We start from the raw sequence: 24,163 nt of genomic DNA, 5'->3' as shown, positions 1-24,163 counted from the left end.
TTGTTTTAGTATATCCCGACAGATACCAATTCTCGAGAACCAAATTGCAAGAATAATAATAAGTTATTTTATTAGATTCTCTTTATGAGAAATACTTATCACAATAGACCTTGATAATATTGGTTATACTAAAAAACACAGATGTTTGTGTCCACATTAACTATTTTCTATGAATTCACGAAAAATTAACGTTGAGTCTTAAGTATAACATATAACAATAGCATAAAAATCACAGTTGATTAAAATCTGTTCCTGGGCTGAATGGGGCATCAAACACAAGCCCTAATCCTGAAAGTATTGCTCAAATCGACATCGATTCTACATATGGCGGTTCCTCTTCTGGGTGGAGTAAAAACCTTATGATTTAAACCGGCCGTATCCGAGTTAGATTACCATATAATATGACCATTAATGAAATGATAGAGCATTTCTTGAAGTGAGCAAGTCTACTACAGATGGCTACGGCTACGAAGTAAGACCTTCATGTAAAAATTCACGTGGGTGGCGAAGACGTGCAAATTACATTATGACGGATAAGAAATAGCTTCTTAATTCCTTACCTCTAATTTTTATTTGAAAGGGAATAATTGGTCTTTATCGGTACCCTCCTCGGTCAGTAGATTTTTTTCATCAATTATAGTTTCAATTAAAATAAGTAACTTTAACAAATATTTCTGAATACGATTTGAGGAAGTTTCTTTATTGCGTTTAAAACTACCAAGACGTTTTGATATATGATGTTACTTTCACTCTTTGACACTCCTAACAATTAGATACAATGTTGGGAATGATCAGCGCAAACTTCGACTAATATTTGGGCGGGAAATAGGTAATACAATACCTAATGTAATTCTATGGTGGCTTCCTACATACAGTACAAACACATTATATCCGCATTAAGGTAGAATTAAACACATTACCAACCACATCTACAGAAATCTCTGGCCGTGTGTAAGCCAAATCTCTGCTAATCCTATCAAAGGTGTCACAACGGATAATCCATTCAATCTAGTTAGTAGTAGGACTATGTGATATAAAAGCATAGGGCGAACTGTGACAGACAGCAGTCAGTCTGTGCAGTGGGCAGTCAGGCACACTACCGAGGACTGCTCATTCCTTCCCTACATTAATTCAACATGTACAATCAAACAGAAAATTCATACTACGATGCGCACTTTGCAGCATACAAGTGAGTTATTTTTAACTTATCTCACTTTTTATTAATTAATATTTTTTTATTACAATAACGTGTAACTTTTAGGTCTGGTGGGGCGGGTGATACGGAAATGCTGGGCGCGGGACTGACGGGAGAAGACCTGGCCATGGTGCCCGAGCACTGGCTGTCGTTTCCTGCGCCCCCGGCCAGCGCTCACACTGCGCTAGCATTGCTCTACATATTCTTTACTGCAGCAGCGCTAGTCGGCAATGGACTAGTTATTTTCATATTTTCAACGTCTGTATAATCCGTTATTTTGTTTATTTTAGTGTAATTTAATTTAATTTTAACATGTAACATTTAATTTGCAGAACTAAAAGCTTAAGGACCTCAAGTAATCTTCTAATCCTACAATTAGCAATTTTAGACTTTATCATGATGGCGAAAGCTCCAATATTTATATACAATAGTGCAATGCGTGGTTTTGCTACTGGCACCTTCGGTTGTCAGCTATTCGCGTTGATGGGCGCGTATAGTGGCATTGGTGCAGGTATGACAAATGCTTGCATCGCTTACGACAGGTAAAGGGACGACTAATTTTAATACTTATTTTTATGTTTTAACCGACTGCTTAAAAGGCTTTTCTGCGTATCTTGTAATATGCGTTTTGTATTATACATTTACGCTATTCTTTATTGCTTTGTATCTTCTAAACGGCCCAACTGATTACTACAATCGGGTTATTAGATTCAGCCTAACTACTTATGTATCATTAAATTAATACTAGTCTACACTAATACTAGTCTTATTTAAAATATAGACTGTTCGAACATTTACTTATGTAGCAAGGAAGTTCAACAGCTGCGATTGTCCAACTTGTTTCTGCCATTTCAGTCTGTTGAGTTGTAATTTTTCCTGCAGGCGGGGTTATTTATTACAGTTGGTCAATCATCTTTGATAACCCCTTCGTTTTATATGTGTAATACGTTAAAATTCTTAATTTTCAGGCATTCAACAATCACTCGGCCCTTGGACGGACGCCTGTCCCGAGGCAAGGTTCTGCTAATGATCGCGTTTGTTTGGATATACAGTACGCCATGGGCTCTGCTGCCACTCTTCAAAATCTGGGGCCGATATGTTCCTGGTTTGTACAGTTCATTTACAATTTAACAACGATTACGCCCAGTGGCGGATTTACAAACTTGCCGCTAGTAGGCCATTCAATTTTTGCCGCCTCTAATGATTGTGAACTTAATGATATTTCTGTCAGTTACTAGATTATTTTTGCAAGCCTCTATGTACCGAAGAGTTTAATGTTAACAAGTTTATATGACAGCGACTTTGAAGCGTAAAACCTCTGTAACTTTTAAACGGCTCAATCGAGTTTCATCAAACACTAAAAAAAAACTAGGGTGCTATGATGCAGTGGTGACATAGCATCGGGTGGCACCCGGGGCGGACTACCTATTGTGCAGCCCCCCAAAAAAATACGACAAATGTAAAAACTTTTCTGTTCCAAAACTCAATAATTTTGTACCAAAACGAGTAAAAAAACACCGCCGTAAAGTGAAAAAGTCGCGAGCGAAGCGAGCGCGAATTTTTTTTTAGTTTTGGTACACAAAAATATCTACCCAAACAAGAGTGGTAAAAAAGCACTTCAAAGAGAAGAAGCCGCGAGCGTAGCGAGCGCGAAATTTTTGATGTTTGGGACGCAAAAATACCTAAAGAAATCAGAAAATAGCCACTGTCAAGTGAAAGGCGCGAGCACAGCGAGCGCTAAATTTTTTGAGTCTTGGAACACAAAAATACTCAAACAAGTTTGAAAAAAACCGGTGTAAAGTGAAAAAGCTGAGAGCGCAGCGAGCGCGAAATTTTTCGAGTTTTGGGACACAAAAGTCCTCCACCTCATAAACAGCTTAGAAATCGTCAGTTGTTTTTGCTAGTTCGGTGCTTTAACTTTTTGTTAAATTGAGGACTCAAAGAGCGCATAACAAACCAGGAATGATGAAAAAAGCCGCGAAACCGCGAGCGAAGCGAGCGGATTTTTTATTTTATTTTTATTGAAACGCTATTAGAATATTTTAAAATTCATGATCACGTAAGTACCTAAGTATATATTACAGTTTATTAATTTTGCGTTTATTAATCGTCTATTTATATATGGATTGTGTACTCATATACTCAATTATAAAAAAAACCTGTAAAAAAAATTGCTAAATTTGCCGCCCCTCTAAATCTGCCGCTCTAGGCACTGGCCTACTTGGCCTATTGGTAAATCCGCCACTGATTACGCCCATTGACTACAAATATTTTGTTCTTTTATTTCAGAGGGTTATTTGACATCATGCACTTTTGATTACTTGACGAACACTTTTGACACCAAGCTATTCGTGGCTTGCATTTTTGCCTGCAGCTACGTTTTCCCCATGTCGATGATTATATACTTTTACAGTGGAATCGTTAAACAGGTGTTTGCACATGAAGCCGCTTTAAGGTATTTTTCAATTTTCTTATTTAAATAATAACTATTCCATTGTGCGACAGAAATCCAGCCGTAAGTAAACACTCATATTTTTTTCAGGGAACAAGCTAAGAAAATGAACGTAGAATCACTTCGAGCTAACCAGAACGCAGGTGCAGAATCAGCTGAAATCCGAATAGCCAAGGCAGCTCTCACCGTGTGCTTCTTATTTGTAGCATCGTGGACACCCTATGGCGTTATGGCGCTTATAGGCGCTTTCGGAAACCAACAACTATTGACACCTGGGGTAAATATCACAAAACCACATTCATCTTTGGTCACTATTTTTAAATAGTACTTCTTATCTTATTGCATCTAATTTAATAAAAGTCTACTGTAATTAGAGCCTTATAAAGCCTTGTACCTAATTCGATTTTACGTTACCCATATAGCTATAGTATATCATATCAGTCGTAACGGCAATCTCAAAATATTTATCAGTACTTAGAAGGTAACTACTACCTACATTGTAATGTACTAACATTGAAGGTTTTTGTATATCAATGTGTACTAACTACATTTTTTGAACAGGTAACAATGATTCCGGCGGTCGCCTGTAAAGCTGTTGCTTGCATCGATCCATGGGTGTACGCTATTAGTCATCCAAAATACAGGTACCTATTCTCAACTCTCTGTTAATTATAATTTTAACAAAACTATATAATTTGAAAAGTGTTATGTCGTAAGTTTCTCATTAATCACATTAATGGATCGATTTTGAATACTTAATTGGCTTAAAATGTCCTTAACCAGAACTTAACGATCGAAAACCATTTTTAATTGAAATCAAATCACAATTTTCGGTAAATAATGTTTCCCTTGCTCTCATAATCTCAGACTATTAACTATATCGATATGTACCGCCTCTCTGTTCTACAAGTGTCTCTGAGCACCCCCTCAACATACGACGATATTTTCATATTTTCAGGCAAGAACTACAACGTCGCATGCCATGGTTACAAATTCAGGAGCCTGACGATACAGCCTCAACAGCTACCAGCAATACAGTATCTAGCGCTCCAGCCGCAGCACCCGCCTAAACACTGAATACATTTCCTAAATGTTAAAATTTAAGCTCAAAATGGCCTAAAGTTAAAATGGCCACCACTTGGCAAAAAGTCTAGGCTTAGGACATTTCAGGTTGGCTAAATGTTACTTGACAGAATTATTCCATCATCATGATAGACATAATACTTTGTCGTACCTACCTACCTATAAATAGTTTAGCCGTTACAGGTCTTTTCCCTTAGATTAGCAATTCAACATAATACGAGTACTATTTTATACATACGACGACTACGGCAAGTTTAAAGGACTGAATTTTTAATATTTAATACTTACAATAGTATTACTATCAATATTATGTGTAAATGTTTATGATATGAAATAACAGATGATGAATTCAAAATGGCTGCTACTTATTTACCAGTTTCCCGAAGTGTTCCCCTATCTAGTCGAATGGTGTTTTAATCATATTCTGTACTCAGATAAAATATAGCCCATGTTACTCAGGAAATGGGAGTAGTGCTTCCTAATAGTGAATGTTTCAAACCGGTTCAGTAGTTTCGAAGTTTAGGGTAAAAACAAACTAAACCCCACCTATAAAACTATAGAGGTAAGGCGTGAAAACAAGCCCTTACCTGCTTCGGTCAACTTTACCTCGATATCTACAACCCTTTCTTTTTAACTCCGATCTACTTTACCAAGAACCTCGATTTAAACTTTGTGGGAGTTTTAATACACATAAGAGAAATTCATAATTTCCTACCATTTCTACCAAACCCGATGATTAGATGAGTTGGCAATACAAGTATTGTCACTATCTGTCACTTCTGGAATATCTGACATTATCTGTCATTGTTTTTATTTATCTAATAAATAAATAAAAACCTTGAACGAAAGCGATACTCGATAGTTAAAACGTACCTAACGAGGAAAAAATAGTTTATAGACCTTTTAAATAATGTAATCGATATCTACATTAACATCTGGTTTGAAACAGTGAATAGGAACAATATTTGAGAACGTATTTTCGCCATGGATAAATTAACAGTAATATCAGGTACGCTGTTTATGGCAGCAGATGTTTTTGCTATTGTGAGCCTCGCAATGCCAGATTGGATTATTACCGAAGTTGGAGGTACGTATAATCTACACTTACTAGATGTTTATTACCACCAAAGATAGATTTTTAACAGACTCCCCAACAACGAATGAGGTTTGTATTTTTGTAGATCCTACACTTATTTTACTCCATTATTATGTTGAACACTATGAAATTGGCTGATGTCAATTTAAGTTTAATAGCTTTCTTACTTCTAATGACCCACGGGTTACTAATATTAAAAATAAATATACAAATAAAACTATATTTTTAACATCTACTACAACAAGCAATAATGTATATCCTTTCCTATAATGTCCTTAAATATTTATGCAATACTATTATTTGATCACTAGGATAATATAATATTAAACTTAAATTCGTAAATCTCAAACGTTCTATTTTGTACTCAATATCTTCAACCTATATTTTAAAAGGTTTATTTTCAGGTGACACAAGGCTTGGATTAATGTGGTCTTGCATTACACTGTACAATCGGCCACAAGTTTGCTACACTCCCGATCTACAACCCGAATGGTTGCTTGCCTTGATCTGCATCTTCATTGGATGTATATGTATTACCACTACTGTGATACTATTGGCATCCAGTCATTTTGATAGAAATGTCATACCATACGCAAGATGGGTTGGATTTGCAGCAAGTATGAAACTTTTCAATATTGATAGTCTAACTTGTATTGTTAAATGTGAATGTTTGTTACACTTTCATGCAAAAAACTTATAAAAAAATAAAATTATATGGCAATAAGAGGCCTTGAACATGCTACAACTTATTGTGGTACACAATTAGTTTCCCTGAGATACAGCAGAAATCGTGAGGCACAACTAATTTCTCTGCTGTTAACTGTAATGAAACTCATAACAACATCAAATTGATTGACTGTATCTTGCTTTCAGTGGTTGTCTTCTGCCTAGCAGCTGTCATATTCCCAATGGGATTCCATGTGGACGAAATTGGAGGTCAACCCTACCAGCTACCAAACAGCCACCAAGTTGGCATATCATACATATTATTTGTTCTATCTCTTTGGATTACTGTGATATCAGAATTATTTGCTGGCAAAGTGTGCCTGCCTCATTTTTAGTCTAGGCGTTAAGAATCTTCAATTACTCGTAATTTATATAAGATGTATTCCATGTAACTATTGGTTGTTGTTATGTATAAAATAAAAAATCATTTTAGTTTATCTTATTTTTGGTGTGAAAATAAACACTTGACCAAATAAGCTCGGATCTGAGACTCCCAAGAACAGAATTGTGATACTGGCGTCCTGGGGCCCGATTCTCCTAATTTTACTTAAGCAACCATACGATTCACATTCGACTACGATCCAATCACTACTCGATTACGATTGAAGCGTATGTGGCACTCCGCTATTTTTTCTTTGAACTAAACGTTTTTATCCTTTTCTGTCATTCAATAATGAATCATTTCCTAGACCAAATTCCAGAATCATAGACCAATCGAATGTCGTTGGAATACGATTGGTCTTATATTAGTAGCAGAATGCCCGATATGGCTAAAACTGCTATTGCGATCATATTGCGATTCGATTTCCATTAAAGTTTTGACATTATTAACTTAGGAGAATTGGGCCCCCGAACAACACAAAGCGATTTCGGATAGAACCGAGAATCTAACGAAAGGGGTTAGGAACCTCCTCCACTCATCCATCCTCTATTTCCATCCCAACCGCTTCAGCCATTTACTCGTGAAATTGAAATCATAGTCTCCCGCTGATGTATGGGGATACAATACGGCTCAATTTACACTGCCACGGAATGGAATGGAAGTTTTTTTACAACATTGTGTGATATAAAAATACAATCGCGGCCGTATTAGATAGATATAGATAGATAAAACGTTAATTCAGGACAAAACAAAAGTAACCACAAAGATAACAAAACAAAAAGTGGGTAGAAAGTCAGACATAAAATACAAACAGAAATTAACGGCGCGGTCCAGTGTCCTAAGTTTGCACCGAGTGGGAGTACAGCTCAGCATGTGTCAGGTAGAATACCTGGCGCTGGTATTCTGCTGGATCCCTGAAACGACGCACGCGTCGAGTAGACGATTAGTGTGTGTGTGTGCCCTGTGTGTATTTGAAGTACCTAAGTGTTTTATGCTATGTGTGTGTGTTGTGTTTGAATATGACCTATGTATGATTAATATTGAAGTGTAAAAATGTGTTATTGTGTAAGCGGCGACGAAACACCATCACGGCAGGTAGGTACCTGCTATCGCTGTATTCTAAAAGCAACAAGAGTTTTGGTATTTCTTATTGGCGGGGGAATATTGTTCCAGGAGCCCGATTCTCCTAATTTTACTTAATCGACATACGATTCACGTTCGACTCGATTCGACTGAGATCCAATCCCGACTCGATTACGATTGAAGCGTATGTGGCATTCCGCTATTTTTTCTTTGAAATAAACGTTTTTATCCTTTTCTGTCATTCAATAATGAATCATTTTGTCTGCAAATGATTTACGATTGCAATATGATTGTAGATCAAACTACCGTATAGACGAAAATCACCAAAATAGCAGACCAATCGCAAACCGATCTAATGTCGTTGGAATACGATTGGTCTATTGTCGTTGGTCTTATATTAGTAGTAGAATGCCCGATATGGTTAAAACTGCTATTGCGATCATATTGCGATTTGATTTCTATTAGATTTTGACATTATTAACTTAAGAGAATCTGGCCCCAGGCGTAGGAGGCCAGGCCCAGGAGTCATACCGGAATGGCAGCCACGCGCCGAGCACTTTCAGTGTGAAATCCATTTATATTGGAACGTTTAAAATTGTGGGGTTCCAACACTAGCATTAATGAAACGAAGTATTGTAAAAACCAGAATCATTTATTAAGACTATCTCTAAAATAGAATTATTTGCGTGCTTTAAAAATATTTCATAATTAATACAAATAAAACTTGAAATAGACAATCATAAAATCGGAATATTTACAAAAACCGTATGAGATAAACGTTAACACTTAGTCCATTCAGTAGTACACTGTACAAATAAAGTCTTCTTTAAGTCTGTTATCACTTCACATTAAAATAAATTGTTTATAGATTCCCACTGAACATTGTGCATATTAGCTGTTTACTGTCGGTATTTATTCTGGGTTCTTCATATTGTAGCCTTTTCTGCTGTACAACTGAATATGCCACTTTTCATTATGCCGCCTCATCCTAGCAAAGCGCTTAAAATTAAGATGTAAATTATGTTGAGCGATGATCACGACTGGCTGACTGGCTGACAGGCACGCAGCAAACAAAGTGCAGCTCCATAATCGTTACATTACCACGCAACAACACGCTACTATAACAGGACGGCTATCAAATAGGAAATGTTATATACTCGAAACAGCTGGAAGACTCGCCTTGCAATCCAATTGAGATTGATCGCAATCGGTATACGAAAGTGGGAATTGATTTAAAAATTCAACTGCTTTAGAGCTTGATTCAAACGCCAACTCTCGAATGATGAAGTCCACAGGAACACTCTGTCTGTAGCTGCACATATAAAGCAATGTTAATAAAACACAGCCAGCAATGCTGGCAAGGTACATTTTTCAAATATATGGTAAATAAGGTGCTTGCGATATGATATACATACACAACCCGCATTACCATGGAAAAGAGTGAACGAGTGCATTACCGATTTGTAAAAAACGCAGTTTGTTTACTCAGGAACTAAACTGATGATACATTCGTGTACATAGGCATAGTCTACTCACAATAAGTCAGAGGATATAAGACTAACTACAAACTATAATTTAAGGCTATTTTACCTTTGTTTAGTTTAATGCCTGCCTGCTGATGGCAATTTTCATAATTATTATGCAGTGTGTAGACATTCGATCCCATATAAGAATCTCAAAATTCTCTTACAATTATTATAAAAGTTGTTAAATTTGAATCCTTCGAAACCCTTCTAACTGAAGTTGATTACTCAAGAAATGCCAGTAATGCGAATATGGCAAGAGTTGTGAGGCAATATTATACCAGCGGATTGTAGCCGCTTGTGTGGTGTGGTCTTAGGCCCTAGTATTAAAGATGGTTAAAACTTTCTGGGTATACCCATTTTTTAAATAAGAAGATAATTTATAGCTATCCTTAATTATCACTCTCACTCTTGACACTATACCTAGAGTGAATTAGCTGGTATAAATAACTAGCTTCTGCCAGCGGTTTCACCCGCATCCCGTGGAAACCTCTGCACGAACCCGAATAAAAAAGTAGCCTATAGCCTTCCTCGATAAATGGGCTATCTAACACCGAAAGAATTGTTCAAATCGGACCAGTAGTTCCTGACATTAGCGCGTTCAAACAAACAAACAAACTCTTCAGCTTTATAATATTAGTATAGATTCGTCGAAGTGAAATAATTCGTCGACTCGAATTTAATTCCATATAGTGGGCAGTTACAAAATTTTTTTATTTGTTTTATTTATCAAAAACGTTTCACGTGAGTTTTGCAGCATTTGAACCAAAGCAACTGTGTACTCATGAGTTCGTTACTTCTTGGTTGTTCCTATAAGGATTTTGATGAAACTAGGTATAATAAGGAGAATAACATGTACTCAGAATTAGACAAGGAGTGTGAGGAGTATTTATCTCGGTATCTTTCGGTATCATTTAATAACGACATTTTAGAATTTTAACCATAACTGATAACTTGAAATTTAATTCGCAAGTACGGCAACATTAAGTAAAGAATACTATGCATTATTACAAAATATAAAAAGACAACAAAGATCGAAAATGATTTCTGCATAAAAGTTAGTTTTGCCCAATTACCAGCTACTTTTTAATATATCCAAATTTTAATATGAGCTTTAATTTGGTTACCCTAATTTTTTTTCTTAAGAGAAAGGAAACAAGACCTTAATGGAGTTTCACTTTTATACTGATTGTTTAACTTTGTGGCTCTAACTGACAGCTCTAACTAACTGACAGTGGAGCACCTGGCAAATAATTATAATAGAAAATAAAGGACGTACGACTTTATGATGTATTTCAGGTACTGCTTGCGTTCTCGTTCAACAAACCAGTCCATGAGATATCCTGCCATCAAGGGAGCCGTTTTATACAACAAGAAAAATTTGTGTAGATTTCCTGTGGCCCAAGCACATCTTGTTTGTAGTGCATGTTTAATACACTCATTTTCTCTATCTTCTTTTGAAAGAAACTGAAATATTGTGGTTAAATCTGAAAAAGTACCATTGTTATTAATTTATGAAATAAGAAAATACCATCTACCCTACCCATCTGCATCAGAAAAGACAGCTTAAGATTAGCTTTTGTCATGTGTCATTGACAAGAGACTTTTTTTAACCCAACAATTTTTTGAAATTTTTTACACAGTAGAAAGCAATCAAAATGTTGTAATGATTGAAACAGATATAAAGTTGCCAAAATATAAATAGGTTTTAAACATGTTTTAACCAACCTAATGTATTTTTAGTGAAAATGTAATACAGTATCCTGTAGGCAGTAAATTCTGGTGCATTGCTTTTGCTATCAGGCAATTCACTGTAAAGCATTTTGAGCTGTGTCTGGCACTGGTTGAACTCCTCATGATCACCTTTCTCAAGAGCTATTCTTGCATGAGTCTCATATACCTCCACAGTGAAATTGTCACGAACACCTTGTACCTGGAGAACATATTACAAAAATCATTGATTATTGTGAAGAACAAATGTCATAAAAACAATGATAAAAACATGCTCTTATTACGAGTCATTCTATAACCATAATGTATATCAATAAAACTTACTGTTAAATCTTGTCTGATTGATTTCAATTGATCACAAGCATATCTATAGTCTTGTTTGTCTATCCATCTTTCTTTAACATTCCTGAGGGAACTTCTCAAAACTGTGACTGGTCGCACTTCGCATGCTTCAGGTGCCTTGGTCAGTCTTAAAAAGGATTTTTCAATATCCAAGCATGTGCCTACTATATGCATGTTATTGATTTCATAGTCACCCTCAGTGTCCTGTATGATTGATTTCCTTGGTGTTGGTTCTTGTTTCTTGTTTCCACCCTGTAAAGAGCTTGCTATGGAAGGAACATTACCTGCACTACCGAACCTCTCAGCCCGTTTGAGAAGTTTTTCTGCATTACCCTGTAAATCTTCAACAACAAATTGATCAAAAGAAGGTTTCTTCTTATTAGCACTTTTCTGATATACTTTATCTATTTTCTTTTGATCTAAAGATAGTCTATCTTTAACTTTCTGACGACCTTTGCCCTTGTTATTTTTTTTATCTTCAACCTCATCACCAGAAGCAGAAGAAGCACTAGAAAAGAAAAAAACATTGTTAGGCCAAATAAGCAAGAGAACTTGAATAAACTGATATTTTTATAGGTGTAAAATAACATACCTCAGCCTTTTCCTAGTAGGACTCCTCGATTTTGATCTGCTCCGTGAGCTGAGACGCCTTCTACGTTGTTGAGTGTTTCTGTGACTGTTAAAACCTCGAGCACCTAATGGGCCTCTGCTTTTGGGAAGTTCCACAGCATTTTCTAACTTTTGGTACAAACTTAATGTACCTCGTACTGGTTTAACTGACAAATTGTTCCGTTCACTATGGACACTTGGAATTGGTTCTTCATCCCAATTCCTAGTCCATATTTCATCTTTATTGGCAGCTGCTGTTATTCTTCCTTTTAGGCATATATCAATTTGATCTCTATCAAAACCTGATTTACATTTTTCATAGCATCTTTTGATATAGCGCTCTAAGCTTTCAGGCCAAGTGCCTGTAGCAGTAGATTTAAAAAAGTTAGATGAATTATTATTTTGAACAATTTGTTCAGCTTGTGCATTATCATTGTTATTAGATTGGAGCTCTTCTGGTTCTGGTGGTTGAGGTATATCTTCAGTTGCCAGTGGAGGGGGCAGTGGTACATCTAGGGGTGGTGGAGGAGGCTTAGGGATGTCTGGAGGAGGGAGAGGCGGTAGAGGAGGTGGGTGATCAGGCAGCGGCGGCTGTACCTCACTTCCACTCTCTATTTTATCATCATTAAATTTGTTGTTATTTGGCTTCTTACGTTTCTTTTTAGGGCCATTATTGGTTGAGAGGAGTGGATTTTCATTAAGAGCTATTGGTGCCGGTTTTCTTATGTTGTTGAGGTTAAACCTGATAGGAGGTTGATTAAAAAAAGGGCGATTGGTATCAAGTGGGGACATTCCAAGTAAAGGAGTGGTTGGTGGTGGTTTCGAAAATTGAGGATGGTTCAGATCCAGCTTCTGGTCCTTGTTTTGATGAAACTGGTGAGGATTGCTGGCAAATCCACCGTTGTTGGCCATTTGATTGAAATATTGATTATAATACGGTGGATACATGCCACCATGATATCCATTGTATTGGTGGTACATGTTATACATCCAAGGATTATGATTATGTGGCAAACCACTAACAGTCTGTATTGGAGGTTCTTTAGAATTATTATCTGCCATCGCTTTTAATGTGACTTAACGTAGGTTATTTGGATTATAAGAACATTTTTGCGTTATGACCTTTGACAAATCGTTACAAACAAAATGGCGACAGACAAAATGTTACATACGATGTCCCGTTACCTCTGCCGTATTTGTCTGAAGGTCAAAATTAGTTTCCTTTTGAATGATTCACAATAACGCATTCAATATTTCTAGATTTCTGTATCCCGTTCTCACTTGTAATGTAATAATCACTCAGGCAAATTAAAACCGAATACAACAGCAATTCGCGTGCGATAAAATCCACAAAGCCACAAAGTTACTATCTATACTCTATGATGAATCCACAACTCTCACAACTGCCAACTGCTGCCAGCCGTATGAATGCATGGCATAATTGCGTTGGCAACACTTAGCATTGTTGGGAGGAGGGAAGCATGCAGTGCTGCCAATAATGTTTCCCCTGTTTCCCGGATTCCTCGCCGCGTTGGCATTGTCAACTTATCCTAAAATTCCCCGTGTTTTTATTATTTCCCCACAAATTCCCCAAAATTATATTTTTTTTAACACGCTTATATTAGCTTCACTGGTAACTATGTATGTAAGAAAACCTTGGAATCTTAATTTGACCCACTTCTCGGTCTTCCATTACGATGAAATTTTGCTCACGCTGAGTTCTGATGACAATATAAAACCAATAAATTCCCAACATTACTCCCCAACTCCGTTTGGAGCCTTACGCGATATTATAAATACGAAAGTGTGAGCGTGAAGTGATGTCTGTCTGCATGCTTGTTGGATGTGTGGAAGGAAGCGGCTGGATGGATTTTGGTGAAAATTGTCAGAAATATAACTATGAATAACATAATTATTTGGTCTGGCTTGTTCTTTGGTCTAAGAATAAACATTGCCTGGCAATGCAACTAGTTTTCTATGATCTATACTTGTGAAATGTGTGACAAGTCCCGTAGACGCAGCGTTAGTGTTTGTCTATGCGATAGCTCAGTAAATTAAATACGTACAAAAATATATAGCTCCACAATTTTCCGCGGGACTTCTTTCATGAAGTGGACTTAAGTTGGACGTAAGTTCCGTACTTACGTGTCCACACTGGTCCATACTATGCGCTTACGATACGTTTGGATACGTTACCAACATAATCTTAACTTTTTTCATTTCTTTCTGTCACAGATGACAGGTAATGACAATGACAGACAACTTGGTGGCAGAGTGACAAGACGAACAATTACAAATTACAATACAATGATAGATAATGGATAATTAAAAGATTACAAATTCATATTGTAAATAAAGAGGGAGAGGCGTCCCATTACATCCCATCCCTTAGAAGGTATCTATTTCCACGAATACCGTTTACCTATCACAGTTTTAAAAAAGAGTACGATTCTTACAGTAATCTTGATTGCTGATGTTTTGCTGTGCGATTTAATATCTTTTAATTAGGAATTAAAATAATTTATACGAGAATTATAATATCTATGCCTATTATTTTTCACAGATATTCAGCAAGACCTGCTTGAAGTGATGGATTTACTAAAAACACCTTCCGTTCAGTCATTATTAGACTCGGATCTGGAATCAGTTGAAAGTCTTCAATATTTGGATATTGAAGAGGTAAAAACGTTTATTAGTGCGCCAGAGTACCGAAATTTATCGTTAAAGTATATAATATTTTGTGTCTACTAGATTCATTCTTTATTAACCTAGGAACATTATTTTAAACTGTGTTACATATTATTATCGCTAGCTACGCCCCCTCCCTGCTGCTATAGTATAGTACTAAAACATTTACTCATTAAGAGTTTGCCATCTAATTTTTCACTTCTTTGCTGATCTACATAATTTAATGTACTTAAATCTTACTCATGCACTATCTTGATCCTGCTTATACATTCAAATGAAACAAGAAAATAGGCAAGATAATATATTTTTTTAGTTATATTCATCAATGGGTCAAGCATTCGACATTGTGCTAAAATAAGTAGGGTGTATTATTTGATATACAACATAATATTTATTAGTGCATTTTCTGTTTGAATAAGTTATATCCCCATGTGAAATGGTTCCCAGAAAAAAAGTTATATATATCCTGACAACAAATGATATAGTAACTCTCTATCTGTCACAAATTCGCAAGAAATTGCTCTACAGCTATGGGTTCAGATTTGTTACAAAGTTAACTTGAAATTACATAAAACTGTCATCATCTGCAAGTATAACTTACAAATAAAATAAACATTGTTGTGCATGCACATTTTAAATAATAAATCTATTAATATGTTCATTTTATTCACAGTTGGATGAGATTGAATATGCATTGCCAGCAAGTGAAGCTCCAACATTAGCCGAGGTATTGTCTACTGAAGAGGAAGAGGTCAAACCCAAAGAAACAAAATATATTGAGGATCCAGCAGCTTGCTCTGCATTACAAGTAGAATTCTTACAAGGCATATCACAACAGCTTTTACAAGCACAGGTAAGTACTTCTCCATGACATGACCCTTTGTATAAAATGTTTCAAATATATGTATATGTAAAACTGAAAGGGTCAACTTTTAATTTAATTGATCAGCAATTCCTGTTTCAGTAAAATTAAGGAATAGTCAAGTTTTGCAAAAAAAATATGTTGTTGTAATAACAACAAAATGTACAGAATTTTATATTTAATCATGGATAGTCGCAAAATTTTAATGATATAAAATAATTGGAAAAGGACAATGCTCAAAAAAAACCCAAGCCCGGCGCAAACAAAAAGTAACTCAAATTATAGGTAATAATAAGTAATGAAATACTGCATAGGAGGCATCATCGAAATCAATGGCTAAATGTATGAAATTGCTATTTGATTTTTTAAAGGGGTAACATGAGCAGCTGGGGTTTATAGTTTAATTAAAGTGCTATCTGAAACAACAAACAAGTAATATGGCAAGTAATAAGCTTCTCCAAAAAGATAAATCAATACAGATAATCAGAAGTACAGGCTGCAGCGCCCACGTCATCACGTCATGAGCGTTTTACATTACTTAGGGTGGGCTAGACATGAGGAACAGTTCGCGCATCCCGCAACATTTTTTGATCTCGTCGTGTTAGAAATAAAGAATCGATGACTTTAAGCGTTATTATTAAAATGAAAAGAACATTCATATCCTGTTTTAGTTCTATAATCCTATTATGTTGTAAAAGTAGGTAGAATAGTGGAGAAGTTGCTATAAACATGTCATTATGTACACTCTTAAACCACAACTGTATCTGTTTGCTGTTCCTTTTACTAATACATTATGTTACCTCTAAAATCTCGACTAGCAATGTACCGCAGATGTTAAAATTCGAATAGCAATTTCACACATATAGCCACTGATTTTGATAATGCCCCCTATGTAATATTTAATTACTTATTTTTACCTATATTTTGAGTTACATTTCTTTTGCGCCGGGCCTGGGTTTTTTTCTCATACTTCATGAGCATTGTCCTTAGTAAATAATTGAAAAGGCTACATAGTTCTCACCACACTCACAAGTAGTCAAAGCTCTTTTTCTGGTCCCAACTAATTTCTGAGCACATGAGTGAGAGTAATTTCTGAATTACATAATGTTGCATACCTCTGCCATGCCAAACCAAACAAAAGTACCAAATGGTTTCAAGAACTATAATTATTTTCTAATATTTTTTTAATTTCTTCTAAAGGAGAGGTCATCAGCTGGAGCTGCAACAGCACTGAGTGTTGGCACAGAAGCTAAATTAACTGTGGGAACTGCACATGGCCACCTACTGTCTTTTCATGAGCAAACATTAAGATGGGTCTGTGATTTAAATACTGATCGGGGAGCAGTATCATGTTTAGCTTACAATGAAGACTGCACACGACTTCTTGCTGGATATGCTAGAGGACTTATATGTCAATACGAAAGTCTACGTGGAACTATACTGAGACGCGTCACTCTGGGTGGAGAGTTATGGGGCACATTGCGTGTCACTTGGGCGGGCACTTCAGGGCTGGCTTTGGATACAGGCGGTTCTGTATGGCTGATCAAATTTTCCCGGCCCTTAGGAGTTCGATCAGCACGATCCTCTTGCCTATTCTCTGGAGCACGAGGAGAAGTAGTAGCGATGGCGGCGCGTGACGCCCGTATTTTAGCACTGGCCACATTGTCGAGGGTTATTATAGTTGCTGGGGGTCGGGCAGCGGGATTACGCCTCACCGGACCTCCGGACACGCTCCCGGTCTTAGAGTGGAGCGAAACGGACGATAGAGTGCTGGTATGTGGTCGTGCTAAGACACTGCAATGGCTATCATTGACTATTACTGGATCATCCATATCTCTTAAACCTATCCAGAGAGTCGAATTAAAGGCAACTCCTTTATGGCTGGGTTGGCTAGGCGGTAATCTTGCTATTTTCGACGCTGATGAGAATCTAAGATTGTGGGGAGATGATTATGATAAACCCCTGGATCTTTCGCATATGGAACCAGTATACGCATCAGCCTTTTTCAAGGTATGTACCGCTGGATAGCAAAATTGCGAGTGTTGCTGTAAGGAAGTGCAATACTTTATGTGTATATTCACGTACACGAGTAGTCGCACACGTCGTGAGGAGTGACAGTAGTATAATTCCAGGGTCACTGGACGGACGGGCGCGTGTCGCGCGCGATGTGCCGTGCGGGCGGCAGCGCGCTGGGCGGCGCGTGCGCGCGGTCGGGCTCGCTGGCGCTGCTGGGGCGGCGCGGCGTGGCGCGCGTGCGCGTGCGACAGCTGCTGGCGCGCGCGCATGCGCTCTTCGCCTCCGGCCGCCACCTCAATGCCATGCGCCTGCTGTGCTCCACTCAGGGACCTGAAGCCGAAACATTAGCTTATCAGTTCATAGACAATCTATCAGAAAGACCTCACATCCTGAGTAATAAGCAAGTTGCAGACCAAGCGGTTAAGGTGTGCTTGAAATATAACTTAGGGTAAGTTTCCACTTATGTAAAAGATAATATTTGATTTGCTTAAACACATTAATGTGTTACATTAACCAAGTTATTTAAAAATTTTAGGGAAGAACTATGGAATCGTTTATGGGAACATTGCTCCGAGGAAGAAGCCTTCGTAGAAGCAATAGGCGACGCAGCTGCTCGCGGCGAGTTATCTTCAGCTGAGCTAGCGCCGTCACCGGATTCCACACAAGTACTCTTTTTTAATATTGAAAACTAAGTTTTGCCTGATATTTAACCCATTCCAAGGAATTCACCCTTTAAAGGTCTAAAAAACAAACAGCTTTAGAAATATTTACAGCTCTTGCGAAAAATAGTAACAAACATCTTTACAGTAACTTGTCACCATAACGAGGTATTGTTTTCCAGGGTTTGGCTATCGTCTAGCTAGCTAGTTACAAACTCAATAATGGTGGAACATGATCTTATTTATTGTACTTCAGGCATTGATCGAGAGGTTGGCTGATTTCGAGCCGGCTCTTATAGAACGCGTCATAGCGTCGTTGCCGTTGACGGCTATCGACCCGCACCGCGCGAGCGTGTTCACCAGGGAGAGAGGATTGTGGAGAGCCGTCGGCGCCATTGCCGCAGCACTCGGTAATCACATAATATTCGTGTAGTGTTACTGAACTGCTTAACGGCGATTTCATCTGCGAATGTATTTACATGTTTAATTTGTTCTATCTATCTTTCATAATAATACGATAGAAGCATAAAGGCTGTTTCCCATGCTTATCCAGATTACCGCATATTTTATTGTGATTTGGTGGCAAACCCATGCTCCCGCCATGTACCATTCAATCGCAACCTTTACAGCCACATATGACTTTTTCAATTTGAAATCGCATGCGAAGTAGTAATTTGTCTGTTGCCAAATTCATAAATATGATTGTTGAGCTTTATCAACATCATCTGCCTATTCCCAACTGTTGGGGTCGGCTTCCAACCCGATGCAGCTGAGTCTCTGTGTTTTACATAGAGCGACTGCCTATCTGACCTCCACAACCCAGTTACCTGAGTTACCTGATACCCCTTGGTGAGACTGGTTGTCAGACTTTTTGGTTGGTGGTGTTTAAGATGTGAATAAATAAGCGTGTGACAGGCGGCGGGGGCGGCGCGATGCGCGCGCTGGCGCGGGCGGCGGAGGCGGCGCGGGCGGCGGAGGCGGCGCGGGCGGCGGGCGCGGCGCGGTGCGCGCGCGGCGCATGCGCGGGCTGCGCGCTGGTGGTGGCGGCGGCCGACGCGCTGGCGGGCCGCGGCGCCGCCGGCCGCGCGCTGCCCAGCCACGCGCGCCCCTCCGCGCGCCACGACGCGCTGCAAGCCATGCTCGACACTCAGGTACGTCACATATATACACCACCACCTCGTTTGTTTGATAAAGAAACACGAAGGAAAGATGAGCGGAGATGCCATAATGCAGGTAGGTCAGGCGCCCTCTCAGTCTAAGCTATGACGCGTTCTAAGTCAAATACGTACAGGAGTAGGTACGTGATTAAAACGATCAGTTAAGAGTGAACTATCGGGTCGTTGGAGTTCTTTAAAAAATCTATCAACGATTTTTGATATTACAAAAAAGGGCGGAAGCAATAAAGTTCCTCGTCCCTCGAACACCCGCACTTTCTAAGCAGATTCTACATTATGGCATCTTCGCTAGTCATTTTATTTTCCACTAGCTGCCACTCGCGGCTTCTCCCGCGTGGTGTGTGATAAAAAGTAGCCTATGTGTTAATCCAGGGTACCACCTAAGTATCTGCATACAAAATGTCAACTAAATCGGTCCAGCCCTTTTTTCGTGACAAACATACATAAATTTTCACATTTGTAATATTAGGAGGAAGTAGGATTAATAGGATGGTATTTGGACCGCTTTCATCGCCTCCTGCGTCAGCGATCTCAATGCGAATGCAAAACGACGCGGTGTGATTCGAAAGCGGCAAACAGTCCCCACTTACTTATTGAAAGTTCCTAGGTAATCAAACGCACATAAAATATAGTATGCTGCAAAGCAGCCTGAATTCGATCTTTGTCTTTCTTCTCTTCTATGTATTTACATTTTACGAGACAAAACTTAACTGCGTAAGTTACGGGTCACGCTTTTTCGCACCGCATTGAACCGCATCAGATCGCTCCGCAATCCCGTTCACATTGAATTATTGGAAGGGATAGTCAACACTCAGTGGGGATAGTAGGACTAGGTAGATATAATATTTTAGGTAATATTTATCTACATTTCGAGGATGCTTATAAACATACATGCAGGTATAAGATAATCCATCTATCTACAGGATGAAATCGGAGGGCGATCACCGCTGAAGGTGATGGTAGAACATGACGCGGCCTCGGCGGTCCGGCTCCTGGAGCAGAGTGCACGGGATCCACCATTTGTCGGACCCCTTGGGAAACAGAACAAACTGAGGGTTGCCCGTGCCTTACTTACTTTTGCGCGAGATTTACCGGTAAGTTATTCATGTGCTACACTGCTTATGCACACTTGTCAACAATATTAAAACTAACAGGAATGTGTGAAGTCTATTTAAGAAATGCGTATAGAATACTTGCTAATGAAACTACTTCTCTCAACCGGATAAAAAGTCATATTAAGGATTGAAAAATTATCTTTCAGGAAGCCGAAGACCGCGTAGAAATATTGGAATTTTTAACAGGGCAATTAAATTCAGGCGCACTCCCGTCCGACCAAGATGTAATAAGTAGCCTTCGAGAGCTGGCGGCGATCACTAACTGCGAGCGAGCCGACCGCGCGTGGCTCGTGCTGCTGACCCGCGGCCGCGCGCAGCCCGAGCTGCTGCTCGAGCAGTACGCCGCCGCCGACCAGCGCCCGCGCGTGCTCTGGCGCATAGATGCCATGCTGGCGCGACATCAAAACGCACTCGACCAGTTCTTTAATATCGTATCGCCGTCTAATGCCGACATAGATGAACTTTTCGATTACCTTCAAAATCTGGTGGAGTCAAATGAAGATGCGTCAAAATCATTGGAAACATATCTTCCGGCATTGATAAAACTAAGACCGCGTGCGGCGGCCTGCCTTGCAGGCGAACGCCTTTCTGACTTCAATCAAATCTTGAAATCGATTTCTGACGAACAAATAATTGAATTTGGTCAAAGTCTTCTGGAGGCGGGACATCTGCGTGATGAAGCTGCCGCTGCACATTTGCGCAACCTTTGTCGAAAATGTCCAAATCGGGTGCGATCATTTCTAGCCGATAATGTCGGCCTCGTACGTCCAGAAGAGGCGCTGGCTATTGTCCGCGTAGAAGGTCCTCCTGAAGCCGAACCGTCGTGTCTCGAGGCGGTAGGGGACCCGAGCGCGGCTCTGGACGCGATCCTCCGTCTGGCCGCCGCAACCGACGACGATCAGATCTGCTCGCGCTTGGTGACCGAGGGCGGCGAGCTGTGCGCGCGGGCCGCGGCCGCGCTGCCGCCCTCCGCGGCGGCCGACATGTGGGCGCGCCTGCTGCGTAGCGCGCGCTCCCCGCCGCCCGCGCTGCTGCTGGAGGCCGCGGCCTACGTGCCCGTCGCCGACACGCTGCGCGCCGCCTGCGAGCCGCGCGTGGCGCTGGCGGTGCTGGCGTGCGCCGCCAGCCGGCGCGCCGCGTGGCAGAGCACGGCGCGGGCGGCGGCGCGCGAGACACGAGCGGCTGGCGCGGGCGCTGGCGGCGGCGCGGCGCGGGCTGGCGGTGCGCGGGCGCTGCGTGCGCTGCGGGCGGCGGCTGAGCGAGCGGCCGGCGGCGCGCACGGGGCACTGCGGCCGCGCGGTGCACGCGGACTGCGAGGCGGAGGCGAGCTGCGGGGCGTGCGGGCGCCGCGCGCCGACGGACGAGCTGACTCTGGCGCCGCGCGCGCCCCGCCGCCGCTCGCCTCCGCCGCATGGTTTCGAATTAGTTTTAGTAGCTCCGCCGCGACCTGACCTCGAGGGTACATAGACATAAGCAATTTTCTATTTACGATCAGTAAAAGAACAGAAAATCAACCTTCCTCCTAATCTGTTTTAAATTACGTCGGATTTGTGTACCCATTGTATGTATGCATAAAAAATTATAACTGCGCCAATTGACTCCGTGGGGAGGGGAGGAGGGGTCACCGCAAACTATACTCACAATTTGATCATTAGGTATTATACAGAATTTACCTATTAGTGTTACTTATATAATAATAAAACAGAATATTATATTATTTAACGTGTATTTAATTGTAGCACCTAATCACCATTGTTGTCATAATACCTATAATATAATAACGCCTTGTGATTTTTAACCCCCGACGCAAAAACGACGGGGTGTTATAAGTTTGACGTGTCTGTGTGTGTGTGTGTGTGTGTGTGTGTGTGTGTATGTGGCATCGTAGCTCCCAAACGGATGATCCGATTGTAATGCGGTTTTTAGGGTTCCGTAGCCAAAATGGCAAAAACGGAACCCTTATAGTTTCGTCATGTCCGTCTGTCCGTCTGTCCGTCTGTCACAGCCGATTTACTCGGAAACTATAAGTACTACAGTGATGAAATTTGATGGGAATATGTGTTGTATGAACCGCTACAAAAATATGACACTAAATAGTAAAAAAAAGAATTGGGGGTGGGGCCCCCCATACATGTAACTGAGGGATGAAATTTTTTTTTTCGATGTACATACCCGTGTGGGGTATCAATGGAAAGGTCTTTTAAAATGATATAAAGTTTTCTAAAAAACATTTTTCTTAAAGTGAACGGTTTTTGAGATATCAGCTCTCAAAGTCGTAAAAAGTATGTCCCCCCCCCTCTATTTTTATAACTACGGGGTATAAAATTCTAAAAAAAATAGAGGTGATGCATGCTAATTAACTCTTTCAACGATTTTTGGTTTGATCAAAGTATCTCTTATAGTTTTTGAGATAGGTTGATTTAACTGTAATTTACGGAACCCTTCGTGCACGAGTCCGACTCGCACTTGGCCGGTTTTTTTTGTTTAAAAGGTATGTCAGACGGGAGTGTTCTTAGCTATGTTTGGTGGAAATCGGTTCAGGTCTTCAAGGTCATCAGCTCGTTTGCTAGATGTGATAGGAATGTTACACGCTCAGTTTACTTGCAAGTATATGTGGGATCTGAAATTTGAAACACTAATGTCTTTTGGAACCACTGAGCTGGTCTGCTGTTAGGGCACGAAGGTAGGAGACGTAACCCTGAACTGCCTTTTAGTAAACCCATCGAGTTTGGGCTCGTTGAATTTGTCTTGACGAGTCCTCTTCATGTTCCTGATTGACGAGAACCTGATGCTGGAAATGGTATGTGGCGGATGAAACCCTGGAATGCCGGAATGAAACGGATAAACCGATTTATATTTTTGCTGAAAATCTAGAATGTCCAAAGGTTAATCTTTATTGTTTCTCAATCTGTGCAATTCTCCCAGAGCCAGTTTGTCATGAGGATTGTTAAACAGCTTCCTTTGGCTGAGATCGCATATTATAGCGACCCCATCTTAAGATAAAATAAATTAAATGAAAGAAGGAAAAATTAAGGAGCTCCTTTAAAAAGCATGAAATAAAATTAAATTATAAATTTAAAAAAACCCCCGACCCAAAAAAAGTAGGTACCCAATAATTATGACAAAAGGTTAAAAACGCTAAACCCTATAAAAAGCAAAAAATAACTTAACACTACGTAAACTAAATTTTGACGTGTCGGGGGACCGCTTTTTACCTTCATAAATACCTACTTACATAATTTTCATTTATTTATTCAGAACAACATTACATTGTGTAGAACATACAACTTACAACTAATAGTTAAAATGATGTTACAATTTAATTCCCTGACACAGTTATAATTGAAGAAATCTGACACAGAGTACAAACATTTTTCTAACAAAAATGCCTTTAATTCCTTCTTAAATGAATTAGGGCTATAAATT

General features: G+C 39.5%; 4 protein-coding genes across 4 annotated transcripts; 3 read left to right on the top strand and 1 right to left on the bottom strand.

Moving 5' to 3' along the window:
* The first annotated feature begins 1,043 nt into the window (after positions 1 to 1,043).
* On the top strand, positions 1,044 to 5,085 carry LOC110370149 (opsin-2). The gene is made up of 8 exons (XM_021325881.3): positions 1,044 to 1,189; positions 1,262 to 1,453; positions 1,528 to 1,737; positions 2,164 to 2,300; positions 3,485 to 3,650; positions 3,738 to 3,924; positions 4,209 to 4,291; positions 4,606 to 5,085. Exons 1-8 carry the CDS (start codon positions 1,137 to 1,139, stop codon positions 4,715 to 4,717), a joined length of 1,140 nt encoding a protein of 379 aa, XP_021181556.1. The 5' UTR covers positions 1,044 to 1,136; the 3' UTR covers positions 4,718 to 5,085.
* A 417-nt stretch (positions 5,086 to 5,502) lies between these two features.
* On the top strand, positions 5,503 to 6,989 carry LOC110370095 (uncharacterized protein C16orf52 homolog A). Its single transcript, XM_021325826.3, has 3 exons — positions 5,503 to 5,817; positions 6,231 to 6,443; positions 6,700 to 6,989. Exons 1-3 carry the CDS (start codon positions 5,715 to 5,717, stop codon positions 6,885 to 6,887), a joined length of 504 nt encoding a protein of 167 aa, XP_021181501.1. The 5' UTR covers positions 5,503 to 5,714; the 3' UTR covers positions 6,888 to 6,989.
* Positions 6,990 to 8,650: 1,661 nt separating this feature from the next.
* Positions 8,651 to 13,601, bottom strand: LOC110370199 (leukocyte receptor cluster member 8). The gene is made up of 5 exons (XM_021325945.3): positions 12,206 to 13,601; positions 11,596 to 12,121; positions 11,269 to 11,473; positions 10,820 to 11,027; positions 8,651 to 9,329 (listed from the first exon to the last, which is right to left on the bottom strand). The coding sequence occupies exons 1-5, from the start codon at positions 13,282 to 13,284 to the stop codon at positions 9,167 to 9,169; spliced, it is 2,181 nt and encodes a 726-aa protein (XP_021181620.1). The 5' UTR covers positions 13,285 to 13,601; the 3' UTR covers positions 8,651 to 9,166.
* An 856-nt stretch (positions 13,602 to 14,457) lies between these two features.
* Positions 14,458 to 22,452, top strand: LOC110370173 (vacuolar protein sorting-associated protein 8 homolog). The gene is given in 11 exon segments (XM_064036929.1): positions 14,458 to 14,617; positions 14,784 to 14,901; positions 15,584 to 15,763; positions 16,973 to 17,782; positions 17,905 to 18,236; positions 18,324 to 18,453; positions 18,704 to 18,857; positions 19,363 to 19,598; positions 20,546 to 20,716; positions 20,884 to 21,908; positions 21,910 to 22,452. Coding segments are annotated over 10 exon segments (3,423 nt in total). The 5' UTR covers positions 14,458 to 14,617; positions 14,784 to 14,811; the 3' UTR covers positions 22,205 to 22,452.
* The last annotated feature ends 1,711 nt before the right edge of the window (positions 22,453 to 24,163 follow it).

The sequence above is a fragment of the Helicoverpa armigera genome, chromosome 11 (genome assembly GCF_030705265.1).
Source record: "Helicoverpa armigera isolate CAAS_96S chromosome 11, ASM3070526v1, whole genome shotgun sequence".
Classification (NCBI taxonomy): Eukaryota; Metazoa; Arthropoda; class Insecta; order Lepidoptera; family Noctuidae; genus Helicoverpa; species Helicoverpa armigera.
This window is presented reverse-complemented; position numbering and strand designations above follow the sequence as displayed.

Bases quoted from the DNA above. Each gene is read 5' to 3' on its own strand.
- LOC110370149 (XM_021325881.3), top strand. From the start codon at position 1,137: ATGTACAATCAAACAGAAAATTCATACTACGATGCGCACTTTGCAGCA. The intron at 1,190-1,261 runs GTGAGTTATTTT...TGTAACTTTTAG, and splicing joins GCGCACTTTGCAGCATACAA to GTCTGGTGGGGCGGGTGATA. The intron at 1,454-1,527 runs GTCTGTATAATC...TTTAATTTGCAG, and splicing joins GTTATTTTCATATTTTCAAC to AACTAAAAGCTTAAGGACCT.
- LOC110370095 (XM_021325826.3), top strand. From the start codon at position 5,715: ATGGATAAATTAACAGTAATATCAGGTACGCTGTTTATGGCAGCAGAT. The intron at 5,818-6,230 runs GTACGTATAATC...GTTTATTTTCAG, and splicing joins GATTATTACCGAAGTTGGAG to GTGACACAAGGCTTGGATTA. The intron at 6,444-6,699 runs GTATGAAACTTT...TCTTGCTTTCAG, and splicing joins ATGGGTTGGATTTGCAGCAA to TGGTTGTCTTCTGCCTAGCA.
- LOC110370199 (XM_021325945.3), bottom strand. From the start codon at position 13,284: ATGGCAGATAATAATTCTAAAGAACCTCCAATACAGACTGTTAGTGGT. The intron at 12,122-12,205 runs GTATGTTATTTT...TTTCTTTTCTAG, and splicing joins CCTACTAGGAAAAGGCTGAG to TGCTTCTTCTGCTTCTGGTG. The intron at 11,028-11,268 runs GTTGGTTAAAAC...GTACTTTTTCAG, and splicing joins TTTCACTAAAAATACATTAG to ATTTAACCACAATATTTCAG.